Source organism: Astyanax mexicanus, chromosome 3, assembly GCF_023375975.1.
Source record: "Astyanax mexicanus isolate ESR-SI-001 chromosome 3, AstMex3_surface, whole genome shotgun sequence".
In the NCBI taxonomy this organism is placed as follows: domain Eukaryota; kingdom Metazoa; phylum Chordata; class Actinopteri; order Characiformes; family Acestrorhamphidae; genus Astyanax; species Astyanax mexicanus.
Window position 1 is genome coordinate 47,439,539 of NC_064410.1, and position 18,313 is coordinate 47,457,851.

An 18,313-nucleotide genomic window follows, 5' to 3' on the forward strand; every position below is an offset into this window, starting at 1 on the left:
ATTACACTTTTTATTATTTTAGCTCCACTTACCATATAGATGCTCTTTGTAGTTCTATAATTACAGACTGTAGTTCTTCTGTTTCTCTGCATACTTTATTCATATCCTACTTTCACCCTGTTTATCAATGGTCAGGACCCTATAGACCACCACAGAGCAGCTATTATTTTGCTGTTGGGTCATTCTCAGCACTCGCTGCAGTGATATTTATGTGTTATTGTGTATAAGGGTGTGTTGTGCTGGTACAAGTGAGTGGATCAGATACAGCAGTTCTGCTGAAGTTTTTAAACACTTCAGTGTCACTGCTGGACACAAACCAGAAATATTTAGCCAACAGGATCCTGTGGGCGCTTCCTGTGGGCAGTATCCTGTTTTGAGGACTAGAGGATGACCAACACAAACTGTGTAGCACTGTACAAACTTCTATCTGTGACTTTACATCTACAAAGTGAACCAGCTACAGTCCAGTAGGTACATGTATCTAATAGATTGAACAGTGAGTGAGCACAGTCTTTAAAAACTCCAGCAGCATGGCTGTGTCTGATCTTCTCATACCAGCAGAACAGTGATACCTGCACAGTCAAAACCTCAGCTGTGTCTGTATCCGTTTCCACACACATTTATTTATTTATATAATTAATTCATTTTTTTTCTCTCCTGGCTCACTTCTAATAGCACCTGCTTTGCATAATTCCTGCTTTGGTCTGTCTGTTTGATTTATTTGGGGTCCGGCATGTTCACTTTGTAATGTTGCTTAATAGTAGATGGCTAAACTAAGATGGAGCACAGCTGCAGACTTGAGCTCTCATTGGCCAGGATTCATGGGCAGTAATTAGTGGCCTCTGCGACCAGCAGATTCATGAGGGGCAGCGAGACTGACGCATTTGCTGTGACTCCTCCGCTCCTTCCCATTTACTGTCAAACAAAGCCCACTGCCGAGTGGCACTCTGCCTCTTTAATTGGCAGTCGATGGGTGTTGCTCCATGGAATCTTGAGATGATTTTTTCTGTGATGGAGTTTTGCTGCAGGCCTGTTTTACAGACCCCTCTCCGCTCAGAACGTGCTTGTACGATGCCCTCTTTAAATGATGTAGGCCTGAAAGATTTTACTGTTTATCGACTTTGCCACCACTCTAGGAAAGTGGCCTCAGAGGGGCCGTTTATCTGGTGGTTAATGACAGGAGTCGCACGCAGTCTGTGCTGTGATAAACAACATTTAATCCTACCTGCAGTATGTGGGCTCTTTACTGGGAGAACTCAAAAAAAAAAAAAAGAAAATCTCACTTTCTGTGTTGTCTTGTCTCCAGGTGCGTGTTGGAGAGGTGGGAGGAAACACGCTGGGCTTCTTAGGCTGCCAGATAAGTCCAGATGGATCCAAGATTCTGGCTCATGCTTTCCATGGAGCGCTGCATCTATGGTACAGAGACAAGGAGGACCAGGAGGTAGGTTTTAAACCTCATCAGCCAGCCTGTAAAAATGTCCAAACACAGATGATGCAATTTCTCCTTCAGTAAAAGTACATGATACAAGAGAAATTCTGAGTGAAAGAGAAATTAAAGGCTGAAATCAAGGTGTGCTGACCGAGTTGGGGTTGGTGTGTGTTGGTGTACAGGGAGAGTGGAGTCCAGGAGTGGTCGTGTCTGGACACTTCAGCGCCGTGCAGGATCTGAGCTGGGATCCAGAGGGAGAGTTTCTCCTTAGTGTCGGCTCAGACCAGACCACCAGACTGTTTACGCCATGGAGGAGGAAAGACTGCTCACAGGTTTAAGATTTTAAATATGTTGTGCATATTATGCTATTTTATCATTATTTCAATGGCACGAGTCTAAAAATGACTATTATAGATTGTCACCAAATGACCTAGATATATTGTAATGTACAGCTCTGGAAAAAAAATAGGAGACCACTTAAAAATGACGAGTTTCTTCGATTTTACCAAATTGAAAACCTCTTGAATATAATCAAAAGGAAGATTGATTGTTATTCAAAAGCAGTGTGAAAGACTGGCGAAGGAGAACATGCCAAGCTGCATGAAAACTATGAGTTGAAAGCCAGGGTTATTCAACCAAATACTGATTTCTGAACTCCTAAAACTTTATAAATATGAACTTGTTTTCTTTCCATTATTTGAGGTCTGAAAGCTCTGCATGTTTTCTTGTTATTTTTAGCCATTTCTCATTTTCTGCAAATAAATGCTTTAAATCACAATATTTTTATTTTGAATTTGGGAGAATTGTTGTCTGTAGTTTATAGAATAAAAAATGTTTATTTTACTCCAACATAAACCTATAAATAGCAGGGCTCTTAATTTTTTTCCAAAGCTTTAGACCTAATACACTTATTTACCTCCACTGTCATTCTTTAATCTTATTCTGAAAAGTTATTTTAGTTTTTAATAAAGAAAATAGTTCTTAGACATGATTTTAATTGGCAGAGAGACATATCATGCCTGTTATTTTGCTGTAATGTGTTTTAGCATCACTGCAGTGCTCTTCCTGTACCTGATTTATTCACCGCAGTCTCTCTCTTTGTGTGTATGTAGGTCACCTGGCATGAGATCTCCAGGCCTCAGATCCACGGGTACGACATGCAGTGCCTGGCCACAGTGGGCCGGTTCCAGTTTGTCTCTGGAGCAGATGAGAAGGTGCTGCGAGTGTTCAGGGCTCCTCGCAACTTTGTGGAGAACTTTGCCAACATAGGCGGCACCTCTCTGGAGAAGCTCCTGGCTTCCACTGTACGTACTCACGATCCTCTATTCTTGGAAACATAATTATGCCATGTGGATCCTCAGTATTAATTACACTCCCAGTCTTACAGCGTGGATTCTTCTCAGGCCGGCTGATCTCATGTTTAAATGTTATAAACCTTAATTAGGATTCTGTGTACTGTGCTTAACACCACTTAATGCTCACTTGCCTGTGATCAGGATTTTACTTCCTGCAAGGACATGTATGTTGTGAAATGCATATTATAGACTTTTTGTTGAGATATAATTCCATGTAGTGCTGGTCGATTATAACCTAAAATATATATATATATTTTTTTTACAAAAAATCTGATTTTTCAATTATAATATTTTTTCCCTCCATACTAAACATCTAACTACAGATGACAAAAAATGTTCAAAACTAAGTTTACCTTTAAAAAACATATATAAACATATATAATCTGTTAAAAGGCTTTGGGTTGAGTCGACTCGTTGAGTGAACACACAGCCGTGGAAAAACTCACACACTGACGGACGCTGGATTATTCTTCAGTACGCGAGTTTGTGACTGAAAATTGAAAAATAACGCACTAAATGAGTCACAGAAGAAACTTTGAAGGAGAGATTATTATTATTGTTTTCCATGATTAATTACGAATCCTCACCGGAGAGTGATGACGCGGCAGTTTTTAGGAATATTACAATGTACTTCTAGATAAATATATGATTTATCCCGCTGGTGTTTGTGTCGAAAGAGCTGGAACAGTGCTGGAACATTTTTCAGTTCAAGCTCAGTCCTTGAACTGTTTAGAAAATATGCATGAATCGCCCAGCATTAAGTCCATGCAGTCGATTCAGTAGAATTATTTATAAAAGTCTACTGATTTGATTAGGACCACACAGAGTGTTATAACTGTATAGCTGTAAAATAAAATTTAACCATGGTTAATTTTCCCGCAGGATGCAGCCAGTTTACCCGAAGGAGCCAGCACTCCTGCACTGGGCCTTTCCAATAAGGCTGTGTTTCAAGGTACACTCCACTTTACACATGATGTTTCTCTTTTGAACAGACTCATAATTGATCTGCTTCTGCTTTGGTAGAGAAGATACTGGTATTCTCCAATGAACCTGCTGTTTTGATTGACAGGTGACCTTGCAACTCACAACACTCAGGAGAAAGAGGGAGATTTCAACAGCGCTTCTGCCCAGTACAAAGAGTCCTACTTCCACCCTCTCAGTCTAACTGGTATGTGCAGTTATATGTTGTATTGTGGTTGTTCCAAAATTGCTGAATTGTTGTAGAGAAAAATCACAAAAGTAGAAATCACAATCTGAACTTTTTCAAGATTACATCTGTTTAAGAAGAACTAGTTTAGCAGCACTTGAAACATATTGTCAAAAAAAACTGATTACAATGAATTATTTTTTTTTTTTTTTCAGTTTTAAATATGCTCTCTCTTAATTAATGAAACTTCTCTCAGCCAAGAGCAGTAAGGCCTCATGATTTATTCTGGGAAACCTTGATGCTGTAGAATTAGATAATGCAGAAACTTGATATTGCAGAATTTGGTGGCTTGGGTCAACAGTACAGGATAGTGAAGATGGTGTGGTGATGTTGGGAACTTTTTTGGACCCTGTTACAACAGTCAGTTATCAACTAAATGTGCATCCCTTCTTTGTCACTATTTACTATATTTTTCAGTATGATATTACACAAAGGAAAAATCTTCAATTGTTTTGTGGACATGCTAGTTGCTAATGATGGTGACTGTACATTCCTAGGCCTTCCCAACCACCACATCTAAATCTAACAGAACATCTCTGGAATGTATTAGAAAAGTAAAATTACAAAACTAAAATATTTGCAAGAATTCAGTCATATGTAAATACTGTATGTATTTACAGTCAACTGTAAATTCATATAAAGTGTAAAATAAAAAAAAATTGGAGGTGTTGGGGCCGTTCCAATAATTGGGTGCAATTTGCTTCTTGTAACTCTTCCAAATTAAACTTATTTTTTTTTCTATATATCTTTTTTCAGCTCTTAATCTAATAACACACATGTTTAACTATTCAAAACATGTGCTGGTCAAATTCAGGCAGCTTTACTTAATTTTTTGGTGACAAAACTCATGTGACCTTTAAAAAAATCATATTTAAAAGCAAGTCCACTAATTCCTTTGGTTTTCTCTCAAGAACGTCTTTATTTTAAATGGCTTTATTATTAATGGTAGACTGCATGTTCAGAAAAATGATATTTATAACAAGAAAATCACTCCTGTTAATGGCACTCATTCCTGTTTTTAGCATAGAATTAGCAAAAACATGAAAAATAGCTAAATGGTGGCTATTATGTTATGTAATATAATATAATGTAATATAATGTAATGTATTGAGGACACTGAGCATGTTCTAGTGATTTTTCCCACAATTTGTATTTTAAAAATAAACAAATAATATCTAAGAATTAATTTAGGTAACAGGAATGAGTGTTGAGATTGAGCTCCTCAGTCATAATAACAATAAGATCAAATATACAGAAAAATAATTGAGGGAACTTATTTTTGGTCTTCCCATGGTCTTCAGAAGAACCAGCTGATGTAATTTCCTGTTGTAGATGTAATTTGTAGAATGTTCCAGATGTTTCAAATGGCGTAATGTGTTATGGTAACAGGACTGAGTTGAGTGAAACCCAGGGACAGAACCTAAATGTGTATTTTAACTTAAATATTATGGATTTATTATGAAAAATATATATATATTTTAAAGCATAGATGGGGTTTGGTGTCACACAACAATGCAAAAAAAGATACATAGCTGAAGGATTTTATAAATGATATTTACTGGATTTCAAGATTTTATAGTTGGAGATTAGTGACAGGTAACAAATGCATTTTTTTTCAGTGTTCTTTGAATTATTGTCTGAATTATTGTCTTAGTTTTGCATTTAGCTCAATGTACAAGACACTGCTTAATAATTAAATGTATTTGAAAGTTATTTTATCTGCACATTTATACAATTTTCTGGGGACAAAAATGGTGGCACCCATTCAGTGGAATGGCCCCTTAACAGATTAATAGATTATACAGAACTCTAGTTAAATAACATGTACCTTCATTCTCCATATAGCTCCCAACTGCACAGCAATCAAGTGTCATTCTCTTTCTGTACGTATTACGTGGGTTTTACTCAGAGCTACATTTTCTACAGTAACCCCCAGAGTCTGCCTTGCTGAATCACTGGGTACAATCTGAGTTCTCCACCTGCTTGAGAAATTTTTCTGAGCTGTGCTCATCTAACCATAATGCTGAGAGCAGGTGCAGTGCAGGTATCTAGTCTGAGAGAGCCCACCGGTACCACCAGTACTACCACTGAGCTCAGTGGAGTGGAGGCTATTTTGGCATGTTTCTGGAACACGCAGGGATGGCTGGCTCATGTTTGTGACAAGAGATTATTAGGGACTCTACTGTGCCACTGGAGCATACATCAAAGATCCTGGAAACAGATGTTATTACTGGGATAGTCTGAGTGGCTGAGTGAGGAGGGGGTCGGTGCATGTGTGTGCATGTGGTTACATATATATGTGTGTGGGTAATGATGGGAGGAGGGGGTTTATGCCACTCTCGCTCCAGGCAAACAGGCAGATGCTGTCAATGTGATTGAAAAAGCTCCTTAATCTGAAATCATAATTAGAAAGAAGGCTTATATAATTGCAAAGTTAAAATATTGATGACTCTGGGCTATGGGGAGTGCAATGAGGCAGACCTCGAGTTGTTAACAGAATAATGCGACGCTCTCTCGCGCTCTCTCGTGCAGTCTGGCGCGCTCTCTTTTTCTCTCTGAAGGGACAAAGGAGGGAATAATTAGGGGGGAAATGCCAAACAGGGTTGAATAAAGTATAACAAGATGAATTCAGCTTTTGACACTGTTTTAAATTAAATTGAGCACATGTTGCATCAGTATGCACGTTTGAATGAAAGATGAGGGCTGTTTTAGTCTTTAAAACTAGTGATTTGATTTGCCTCATATTGAAAAAATAACAGCCATTAAAACAAAAATGATAATTGTGAAAATGGCTTTTGAGATAATTGGCAAAGAAAAAGAAAACATGCTTTAAAGCATGGATGTGCGATATATCACTAAAATATTATTGTGATATATTTTAGGGAATTGTTGCGGTAACAATATCATTGAAAATATGACACTGAAAATTGTTGTTTTCATTTTTTTAAGGACGTACAACCGCACCAAAACAAAGATAAAACATAGTTTTATATACTATAAATGTTTTAAACGTAATGTATACAAACAATTTTGGCAAACCTTTGTCTTTTTTGTTTAAAACAAAAACATCCCACAATTCCAATTTTATTTCAAATAATAATGAAACATAAAAATAGTGCAATCTGGGTTCAAGCACGTGAGCTTGTGAGTCAAAATAGGCTGCTTTAAGAACAGACTGTTGCTTTTATCACAATTTAATTATAGATATTTCAAAATTATTAAAAAAAAAAATTATGTACAATATTAAATGAAACACCCTATTTTAGAGTTAACTGTGTTTGTGTGTAAGTGTTTGTTTTATGCCTTTCCAGAGCCCCCACCAGAGGATCACCTTCTCCAAAACACTCTGTGGCCTGAGGTCCAGAAGCTGTGAGTCTCATTCATTCTCATTTGTGCCTCTTTAGCAGTGCTGATGTGGCTGGAGCCGGCAGTAATGCTGTGCAGCGTTAGTGCTTCAGCATCAGCCTGCACAGCACTAATAATGCAGTGCTGGAGATCTTTACAAACCATGAGTAGTGAGTTCGTACTCTCTTTCTTCCTCTCCCTCCTTCACTCGCTCACTTCCTGTCTGCTGTGGAAGTAGGGGAGATGAATTCAGGCCTGCTTTATGAAAGAACATGTTTTGCTCTAATGTTCATACACACACACACAGTTTTGTAAAAATGAATGCTGTATACCAGGTTATTGACTTAATGTGTCTGTAAAAGGCCCAACTAACTGCTTACTTCCTACACAAGCAGGCCTGTGTCATCACAAAATGCTCCTCATTTGTTTGTGCTGAGCTCATTCTGTTGTTTCAGTTGTTTTTCCACCAAAAATGAGATTCGTTCATTGGTTTGATTTAGTGAATCATTAAGCTGCTAGATTGTACTCCTGCATACATAAAGGGAAAAGTAGGGAATGGCTCTTAATGCAGTTTTCCTAATATGTTATGCATAATCTAATTTTGAGCAGATTAATTAGATTCATATCAATGGGATATTTATAGATGCTTCACATTATGCAAATACAGCGTTTCCTTCCCTCGGCACATTCACGTTTGGTTGAACAACAAACAAAATTGCGTAGATTAAGTAATGTCATTAGTAGCCATCTTTTCCTCGGTCATTATCTCCACCGAGCGTTTTTGAATTGTGGCTGCTTAATTGATAAGCTGAGATTGTGCTGTGCTGTGCTGTGGTAAATGTACAGTAGCCTGTGTGAGTCTGTGCATGTAGGTTTGTTTACCCAGTTCCTGTAATGACTGAGCAGCAGGTGTAATATCTGGTGTAGCATTTGCCTTCCTGCCTCCTCACACAGAGCCTTCCTCAGCTTCCTGCATAAAGAAGAGCATCCTGGCTTGAAATCCTGTCCTGACGGGCTGTGTGAAGCACCCCCTGCGCTGAGGGTGAGTTTCAAAGGCAAATGTGACAGAAATCTCATTAACATAGCCTTTCTTTCTGCTTCTCTTTCTTCCTGTGTCGTTCTGCAGGTATGGTCACGGCTTTGAGATGTTCTGTCTGGCATCAGATTCAGCAAGAACAGTGGTGGCCTCAGCATGTAAGGTACTGTCACAATATGCTCCAGGCCATTAGCATTACAATATTCCTCCAAGTCTAGATAGTTTCCGTTCTCCTGTCTCAGTTCAATGAGGACTGTTTGAAGCCCAGACACATCATTCAGATGAAGACCGACTACCACCAGGCCTAGAACTATTACTAAAGCTGGTTCATATTCACCTTTCGTTGGGTCACCATTAGCTCTCGTCTCCTCCTTATGAGTAATATGACAGGATTTTGCTGTTAAAGAAAAACTAAACCACAAACAAATCTTTTAAATCATCTTTTCAATTATTTCTTGGAAAAAAATTGAATCCTGGGAGGTGAGACTAGCGTGGAATGTGAGACTTACAAGTAGGCACTTAATGGAAATTACGCCTAAATTTTACCAAATGTTTTTCTCACACTTTCTTCACAACAGGTACACCTTGCAGGGGGTGTGCATTCCATTTTAAACCCTCTGTCCTATCTACTAGTGTGTGTGTTTGTGTTCATTGCCAAGGATGGAGCAAATCCTGCTGTGCACCTTTTCTTTTCCTCACTCACTGTAGCCAGCTCAACCTCTCAGGCCACTCTGATGTCCTTGTCTAGCCTAGCCTGACTCTGATGTTTCTGTCTGACCACACTGGCTGCATGTACAGATATGTGACTGGGAGCACATTCTGCATGTCAGCCACCATCATTCGCTCTTGGGTAACCATCAGCAAAGCGTGGGAGGTGGTCTCGGGGGCTGGATCTGACCTCGGCTCCACTGGGATCCATTCCTGCCCACAAACATGTACATGTAAGGAAGACCAGCTCTCTTACATGACCTGGGCTGGCTGGGAGTGTGTTTGGGATCTTAGGTCAAAGTAGTGCTGGGCGTTTTTTTTTTTTGTTTTTTTTTTTTAAACGATTAATTCAGTTTATTTGAATTACAGTTTTAATGCGATTTCAAAATGCAGTAATCGCGATTTTTCATACAGACATTTTATGTTTTTAATCTAAAAAATCCGAAAACACTCCTTATTTCTAAAGTGTTTATCCGTCTTACCTTGGTTACCAGCGCCTCCCACAGACCAACTCGCACAAATTTTCTAACAATTTCGCTCAGTTCGAGGACTGAGCTCATACAGAAAAAAGTTCTAGCACTTTCAACACAAACACCTGATGTGATAATCCATATATTAGACTAGAAATAAATTCTAACGTTTATAAAAACTGCAGCGTCATCACTCTCCGGTGAGGATCTGTGATTAATTGTGAAAAACAATAATAATCTCTCCTTCAAAGTTTTTTATGTGATTTGTTTGGTGCGTTATTTCTCAATTTTCAGTGACAATATATATATTATATATGTATATATAATTTTATTTTTATTATTATTATTATTTTTTTATACATACAGGTAAGCCTACTTTTGAACCATTTCTTTGTCTTGGGGAAAAAACGATTATAATACATTCATAATCGCCCAAGCACTAGGTCAAAGTTGGAGGGAAAAAATGGAGGTGACTGAGTCTAACTGGTGTTAAGCTGTTGTCATGTCATGGCATGTAAACCCAATCCTCACTTTCTTTCTCGCAAACAGTCTGTCAGAGCTCCGATCACACTAATCTCAGACTACTAAAACGTGTCTCTTGTTGCCCTCAGGCATCTAAAGCCGAGCATGCTTCAATCCTGCTCTGGAGCACCTCCTCTTGGAAGCAGCTGCAGGCTCTCCCGTGCCACAGCCTGACCGTCACTCAGATGGCCTTCTCCCCAGATGGACGCCTGCTCCTCGCCGTGTCTCGAGACCGCACCTGGTCACTGTGGAAGCGAGGGAACACTGATGGCTCAGGTAAATATTACAGTGATTAGCTGATGTGACATGCAGTGTGTAGTATGGGTATAATCAGTACTTGTAGTGCACTAAACAATTGAATTAATTAAATATATTTCCCCAACCCTGATCTGGTAGTAGCCCATGCTCTGCAACAACTTTGCCCTGAGGATTTGATTGCATTCAGTGATGAGAGCATTAATGAGGTCACCCCACCTCATCCCCAACTCCCTAAACCATCTCAGAAGTATCACATGAAGCATCACCATTCCAGAGAACAGAGTTCCACTGCACCATACCAAAGTTTCAGTGCTTTGTGTGTGCATTTGCCCATGTCTTTCAGCTATGCCTGCAACTTTTAGTTGAGTGTGTTTATTAGAAGGTCCATAAATATTTTAGTAAGGCAGTTTAAGTATGGCAGCACTGTTAATGCTATTTATTAGGGCTGCAACAATTAGTCGATATATAATGGATAATGTTGATTATTTAAACTTATTGACTACAAATTTAATTGTCGACTAGTAGTCAAATAATAACAGTATCGCAATACACAACGTGCTGGGGACAGACGCGCAGTTGGAGATAGGTAAATGGCTCACTCACACAGGTTACACTCAGCTTAGTTTGTTTCTCCAAAAGTGCTCAAACACAACAAATTACATATTTAATTACTAAATATCAGTACTTTTCACGTTTAAACAAAATCCAGACATTGTCATTTTTAGAGATTGAGGACATGCCAGAAATAATGATTAACTAATTGAAAAAATAATCATCAGATTAGTCGACTACGTTCATTCATTGAAGAACATTCATTAGTTGAAGCACTACTTTTTATTATGTCTGAAAGGCACAAACTACATATTGATTTATATTCTGTACTGTGCAAAAGTCTTTAAATATCATGTTATTTTTTGGCATGTCACCCAGTCTTAAACACACATCCCTCCTTCTGCTCTCACAAACACAGACTGTAGAGTCAGTTTGCTTTTGCTTCTATAAACCCCAATACAGTGTTATTAGTTTGGAGGCCAATAACTCCCTCATGTGGAGATTGTGTTGGTGTGTACCAAACTCTCCTTAAAAGCTGCCGCTCACCACCCAGCCTTCCTCTCCTGCCCGTTTTAAGCGTCGGTGGCTAAATTGCCGCTGACAGGAGTTAAGCTGCTGAGCGTCTGTTTTCCTTTGCGTATTTGCTTGTGTTTTGGAGGCACCGGCAGCAGTCGAGGCCTGGGGAAGACTGCAGTCTGTTCTAGTTGAGGCTGGTATTACTCACAGGCTGCGTGTTGTGGATGTGAGGAGGCTAGCCAGTGTCAGTGCTGATGAGGCGGAGGCCCGACGTCAGCAGTGGAGAAACCTCCGCCACACAGATGAGGCAAACCCCCCTTCCCCATTCGTCTCACTCACTCTGGCATTGTGTTTCAGGCTAATGAGTTGAGACTCGCCAATCAGAGACGGATGGATGCTGGTGTGTGTGTGTGTGTGAGAGAGGGAGACGGGCTTGTGAGGTAGTGTTGCCGGGGCGTGACGACCTGGCTAAAGCAGGCATGCTGGCCTAGACTGTGAATCAGCATTCACTGACAGCATAGCTAAACAGCAGCAACCTCTCAAGGAGAACCTGAGCCAAGCTCACTTGCATAGGAAAGATAAGTTCTAACAATAACAAGTAAATTTTTAAACAAATACTCAATCATTGTCTCTGATTTCATTGTTGCATATATGCAGACATGCCAGGTGTCATGGGATATGAACTATTGTCGTCATGACATTGGGAAGGCTATTCCAAATGTTTAAGGTCTTTGACACAGGTCGGCAATAGGCGGCCATTAAACGTCTGGCCCGTGAGGTTGTTTGAACTATAATGAACTATAAAGAAAATGCTTCTCTAGTGAGCTTTTGTTTACACCTCTTCCCTTGTCTCTCTGTTGCACTTGGCGTGACTTTAGTTTCCGCCCGTTTTCGTTTTCCCACACGTTCTTGGGATCCCTATCTCCTCATAACGCCATTTTATTCGGCTGCGTCCCAATTCACTAGCCGGGGCAGCAGTAGTGTATTGGACCACGACCCTAATGACACTGGTTCAATCCCTTGTTAGAAGCTTTGGTTCATTTTTTTTTTTTTTCCTTTCTTCCTGGGTTTACCTGCTTTGAGATCAACTGTTCTGCAGTTGGGTTAAACAACCCTCTGGGCTGGAGAGCTACTAGTCTGTAGCACTTCCATTCCCATTTCCCTTCATATTTCCCACCCCAACCCCTGTGGCTTGGAATGTAATGGCTTGGAAAATATCTGGCCCTTGGATAAACTTAATTGCAGACCCCTGATCTATGAAGTGTGTTTAAGGTCATCGTCCTGTTCGAAGGCTCAAACATGTAGCAGTAGATGAGTTGAGGTTATTCGAAAAAGTCTGAGGTAGTTTTACTTATTTATTAATTAAATCCACTTTAATATGTACTGGCAGTGAAAAATACCACAAAATATGATGCTACCATTTCTATGCTTAACAAGTTGGTGCTATAGTGTTTTCAAGGTTGAATGCCTCACTTTTACTTTCTCCTTCTTTTTTTTTTTTACTTGATTTCTGTCCCAGATACAAAAAATAAATACATTTTCCAGAAATCTAGTGTATGGTAAAAATGTTTGCTCTTCTGCAAAGTATTTTGAAATGTTTTTGTGAAGATTTTGTGACATTTGGCCCGAGAAAAGCACAGATAGAGATTAGGTACAAACCAATAATGTAGTATTTATGTATCTTTAAAGATCTATAAACAAAGAATTTGTATAGCAGACTGATGCATTATAAAACACAATGCATTTGTTATTCTCTTTCAGAGCCTCGTTTCTCCCTCTACACACACAGCACCAAGGACTCGGCAGTGCACACACGCATCATATGGTCATGTGACTGGAGCCCTGACAATAAATACTTTGTGACGTCAAGTCGGGATAAGAAGGTGATGTACGGTTCCACACAGAGCTGCACCTCACAGAGCTAGATCTTTTTAATTTGACGTGTAATTTGCCTGCCTGCTCTTGCTGATAGGTAATAATGTGGGGTCACCGAGGCTCTGTGGAATGTGTTGGTGAGAAAAGCAGTGCGGATGTTCTCCCCTGCTCTTCTGTCCTGGATGTTGGAGACTCTGCCACTGCTGTGACTGTCTGCCCTTTTCTTCTTTCTGATCAAAGGTACAAAACTACATCACCCATAATCCACTGAGGAGAAAAAGTTAATTTTTCATTCAGGCACTTTCAGAATCACTTAAGGTGTATGTATTGAGTGTTTTAGTTGATTTATGTATCAATAGTAAAAGTGATTTTTAGATATGCACCAAAATTTTGGCCAAATGCTAAATACCATTTGTTTTTACCATTTAATACATAAAATAGCCTAAATGTATGTTTGTCTTGCTTTCCAAAAAAAAAAAAAAAAAACATTTACAAAAAAGACCAAAAGACATGTGTGGGCATTATGTGCCTGCTGTTTAAAAAGCAGTAACTTAAAATAAATTACTCATTGTTCAGTATAAATTATTCAGTGTTTTTCACTTGTTTTGTGATGAATAACTTAGTTGTCAAAATTTTCGGTGCACCTCAAGTGATATTTTGTTTGGAAAAATAACTCAGATGGGTTTCTTTTTTTAAGATAGCTTACATTTTATTTTGCATGAGAATGCTTTCTGTCCTTTTCTGTCAGGTTTTATTGGATGATTTATATATTCATATATGATTTTGCATATGTGTTTAATCTCAGCTGTCATGCAAAAAACTTTTTATCTTTAAAATGAAACTTTAAAGGACTATAAAAACCTTTTTCAATGAAAGTCAGTAGTGTTTGTTTTGAAACAATTTAAAGATCAGTTTAAAGATCAAATTTTGTGAAAAAGTGAAAAACTATCTTCTAGTATTTTTCCAAGTTTATTAAGTATCTCCCCCTTTTTTGTAGCTACCTCTTGGCGGTGGGTTTGGAGAGTGGACAGATCGTGCTGTATAAGTGGAGGCCGGTTGAGGACCTGTCCTCTGGGTCAGACTGGAGTAAGTGTGCTGAAACTGACGCCTCGTATCCTTTCCACTGCGCTGGTCTCTCAGTGCCCGGTCTGTACATTCTGTGAAGACAGTCATGCTAAGAGGCCAAGAACATGAGATCCCAGGCCAGTACCTGATTCAATTTATTTGTGGTTTCTTTTTTGTGATCTGATAACAAGTCTGGATCTGTTTGATCTAACAGAGGACCTTCTCAGCTTCTCAGAAGGCCTGCTGCACCTGAGAGCTAGAGCAAGAGCTAGAGAGAGAGCGTGATAGGGGGAAGAGTGTGTGTGTGACAGATTGCAAGCTTGAGAATGAAAGAGGGGAGGGAGTGCGAGCTAGAGAGCGTGAGCTAGAGAAAGGGGAGAGTGAGCAAGGAAGAGGGTGGGAGAGAGTGAGCAAGAGCAAGATAGAGAGTGTGTGAATGTGTGCAAGAGAGCAAACTAGGGAGAGAGTATGCGCTGGAGACAGTGTGAGAGTGAGAGGGGATAGAGAGCAAGCTAGCGAGAGTGCAAGTGTGAGAGAGGAGGGAGAGTGAGAAAGGGAGGAGAAAGAGTTTGAGTAAGAGGGAAGAGAGCTAGTGCTTGTGTGAGTGAGAGTTAGGGGGGAGCAAGTTAGAGAAAATGTGAGAGTGAGCAAAAGAGTGTGTGTAAGCGAGGGGATGGAGAGTGAATTTGGGGGGAGCAAGAGAGAGCAAGCTAGAGTATGTGTGAGTGCATAAACAAGCCAGAGAGGGAAGAAATAAAGCGTGTGTGTGTGTGTGTGTGTGTGTGTGTGTGTGGGAGAGAGCGTGATCTAGAGAAAGAGGGGAGCACGAGATTGTGAGAGCACTAGAGAGAGTGCGAGTAAGAAAGGGGAGAGTGTGAATGTGAGAGGGAGAGCAAGCTAGAGAAAGTTAGTGTGTGTGACAGTGTGCGTGACAGTGTGCTAGAAAGAGAGAGGGTGTGTTTTTTTTTTTTTGTTTGGTTTTGATTTTTGTGTGATTTGGCAACATTGTTTTTTGAAACAGTCATGCCAACCTAAATGGAATTGAACTGAATTGAAAATGACTGAGCTAGAGCAAACTAGAGAACGAAAGAGTGCATGCATGATCCAGAGAGAGAGGGGAGAGTGCGAGCTAAAGCAAACTAGAGTACGAGTGCGTCTGTGTGTGAGAGTGAGCTAGAGAAAGAGAGAGAGAGACAGGGGAGAGCAAATTAGAGAAAGTGTGAGAAAGCGAGAGATAGAGCCTGAGAGCCCACGCTGCAGAGGCAGCAGCAGGCTGAGCGTGCAGTTCCTGTAGGCCGGTTCCATGTTGATTTGGAAGTGGTGCGAGTGAAGCACCACTGAGAAGCCTGAGAGGCCAAGTGTGTGTTCTCCTAGCCCTCAGCCTCCTCTCACTCTCTTCCTGCTGAGAAATGCCTCTAAAGTACTGGTTACACTACACGGCTCCCGCACTGCTCTCCAGCCTGTTAATTATAACCCCACTGCTGAAGCAAATGACTTCTTCTCGCCTGAATATCATTTGAACAGAGGCAGTGTACATTAAAATGCCTTTTTATGTTTTATGTGAGTTTAGGTTCGAATATTTTGTCAGCAAGATAAACACCTTATAATTACAGGCTTAATATCAAACTGACAGTGTATTGATCAGTAAAAATGCAATTATTTATTTATTTTTAAAAATGTATTTCAATTATGTATAGTTATCTATTTTTAAGATAAAGCAATTTAGATATTCAATTAGAAATTATGCAAGAATATATTTATTATTATTATAGACATCCCTAAAAATTCTGAAATAGTAAAAAGAAAAAAAAAAAAAAAAGGTTTATCCTACTTTTATTGGAGTTCTAATACTTCTGTTCTAGTTTCTACTTGTGGTTGCAGCATTGCTGTGAGGATTTGATTGCCTTTAGCAACAAGTGTTCATGAGGTCATTATGTTTGATCCCCAAACATCCCAAAAGTACTAGATGGAGCACCATCATTCCAGATAACATACCTCTTTAGGCTACATCTGTATGGTGCCAATTCATTTTTATCTGTTCAAAAAGTCCTATTTTATTGGCAGTATTTCAGTGTAAAGTAGCTGAATGGATTAATTATGAAGGGTTTTCACAAGAATGTTGAACATATAATTACATCACACACACATACATTATGAGAGTAATAAGATCACACAGACACTTGCAGTACTTGTAAGCCCAGAAATATTGGTGTAGAGGTTAACTAAGAGCAGGTCAGAGACAGATCTGTACCCGAGAGGATGGCAGAAGCAGAGCGAGAGAAAGAGTGCCAGGGTTCCCGCAGGTCCTTAAAAAGTCTTAATGTCTCAAATTAAAATCCAGGTATTTAAGGTCTTGAATTGTCTTAACTTTACTGTAAATTTGCTGTAGGTATTACATTTTCAGACTGTGGGTTTAATGCCGGTGGGAAAACACATGCTAACTTTAGCGGTAAATTAGCTAACGTTGCAAGAAATAAAACCAAGGTTAACTGAAAGCTAGCTAATGTTAGCAGAGAGCTAGCTAACATAGTAACATTAGCGGCAAGCTAGCTAATATGCTAACATAATAACATTAGCAGCGAGTTAGCTACATTACCAGGGAGAAAACTAAGGTTAGCAGAGAGCTCTCTCATAACATAGTAAAGTTAGTGGCAAGTTGGCTATGTTAAGTTTTGATTTCCAATACAAAAAATTATTTTCTACTAATGAAATTATGATTACATTTTTGGGTCTTAAATTCTATTTATTGAGGTCTAAAAAGCTCTTAAGAAACATTAAATTGGTGCAAGAACTCTGAGTGCAGAGCAGGAAAGTGACAGCAGAGGGACTGGTGTGATGAGCTAGATTACCTCACATAGCTTTCGGTTCACCAGCAGTTTTCCTTGACTGCTCACCCGCCTGCAGTCAGAGTCACACTCTGGTAGTAAAGAGACTGCGCTGGAGGCCCAGATCCGGCCAGGCCGGCCAGCGGGACGAAGATAAACGCCCGAGTGAGAGCGGCCACCACGCCTGGGTCCAGCTGGCCAGTGCAGGAGCCGACCACGCCGTCAAAATCTTCAACATCAACACACTGACTCTGTAGCAGCCCGACACCGACAGCTCCCAGCGGTGCCCTCGACCCCTCCACCCTGACGAACACTGACCAGGACTGCACTCACTTCCAGCTATCCACAGTCTGCACAGTGACTGATCCACTGCTGAAAAACAAAAAACACAGGGAGCTCAGTGAAGCTTCATCAGTGCTCAGGCTTTGATGTTGGTTCTGTTGCCTAAAGGAATGTTGTACTATTTAATGTTTTATGTAAAGAACGAAAAAACAGCTTGTATTGTAATAAATGATTCCTTTATATCCAAAAGCTGAATGTAAATTGTGGTGTCTTATCTTAAACTGATCAGAGCTATTAAAAGCTTTGCTTTTTACATTCTTTTAATATTAAACTGCATTATCATTTTTTTCCAGAGAGTAGGATGTATAGAAGTATGATATGCTGTGGGTTCCTGAGCACTTGCTCTGGGTTTCAGGGACTGAGTCACAACCACATGGTTCTGAACTGAGCTCAGGAGGCCATATGTCCACACTGGGTGTGGCTAAAGCAATCAGCAGCATACAGTCCCTGAGCTTTTTTTTTAAGTATGGTTGTAAAATGTGCACCTACTAGGGGTCAGATAATTCTTCCTCTAAAGATCTGGATGGACAGAATAGGCAGAGATGGAATTTACTTCTGTGATTGTATTTAGTTTCTATACTTATTTTGTATTTTAGTAATTTCAAGTATCACTGAAATTGAATGCAGTTTTAAAAATGTCGATTTTCATGTAGACCATCAAATTATGTTACAAATCTCAAACATGCATATTTACAGCTAAATTAACTCGTCTATGTACAATAATACTTCTCTAACAATAATATACATGTGCTAATCACATTTATAGTAGGTGGCATAAGTCTATTTTTAATTACATATATTAAAAAAT

General features: G+C 39.6%; 1 protein-coding gene across 1 annotated transcript in view; it reads left to right on the forward strand.

Annotated features, from left to right (window-relative positions):
* The window catches only part of elp2 (elongator acetyltransferase complex subunit 2), a 33,028-nt gene extending 15,252 nt beyond the window's left edge, over nucleotides 1-17,776 (forward strand). The window contains exons 11-22 of the mRNA XM_022683213.2: nucleotides 1,307-1,441; nucleotides 1,612-1,761; nucleotides 2,542-2,733; nucleotides 3,667-3,736; nucleotides 3,854-3,952; nucleotides 7,303-7,360; nucleotides 8,463-8,535; nucleotides 10,162-10,348; nucleotides 13,160-13,281; nucleotides 13,371-13,513; nucleotides 14,271-14,384; nucleotides 17,243-17,776. Coding sequence (XP_022538934.2) covers nucleotides 1,307-1,441; nucleotides 1,612-1,761; nucleotides 2,542-2,733; nucleotides 3,667-3,736; nucleotides 3,854-3,952; nucleotides 7,303-7,360; nucleotides 8,463-8,535; nucleotides 10,162-10,348; nucleotides 13,160-13,281; nucleotides 13,371-13,513; nucleotides 14,271-14,384; nucleotides 17,243-17,420 — 1,521 coding nt within the window. The 3' untranslated portion in view covers nucleotides 17,421-17,776. The remainder of the gene's footprint in view (nucleotides 1-1,306; nucleotides 1,442-1,611; nucleotides 1,762-2,541; nucleotides 2,734-3,666; nucleotides 3,737-3,853; nucleotides 3,953-7,302; nucleotides 7,361-8,462; nucleotides 8,536-10,161; nucleotides 10,349-13,159; nucleotides 13,282-13,370; nucleotides 13,514-14,270; nucleotides 14,385-17,242) is intronic.
* Nucleotides 17,777-18,313: the final 537 nt, after the last annotated feature.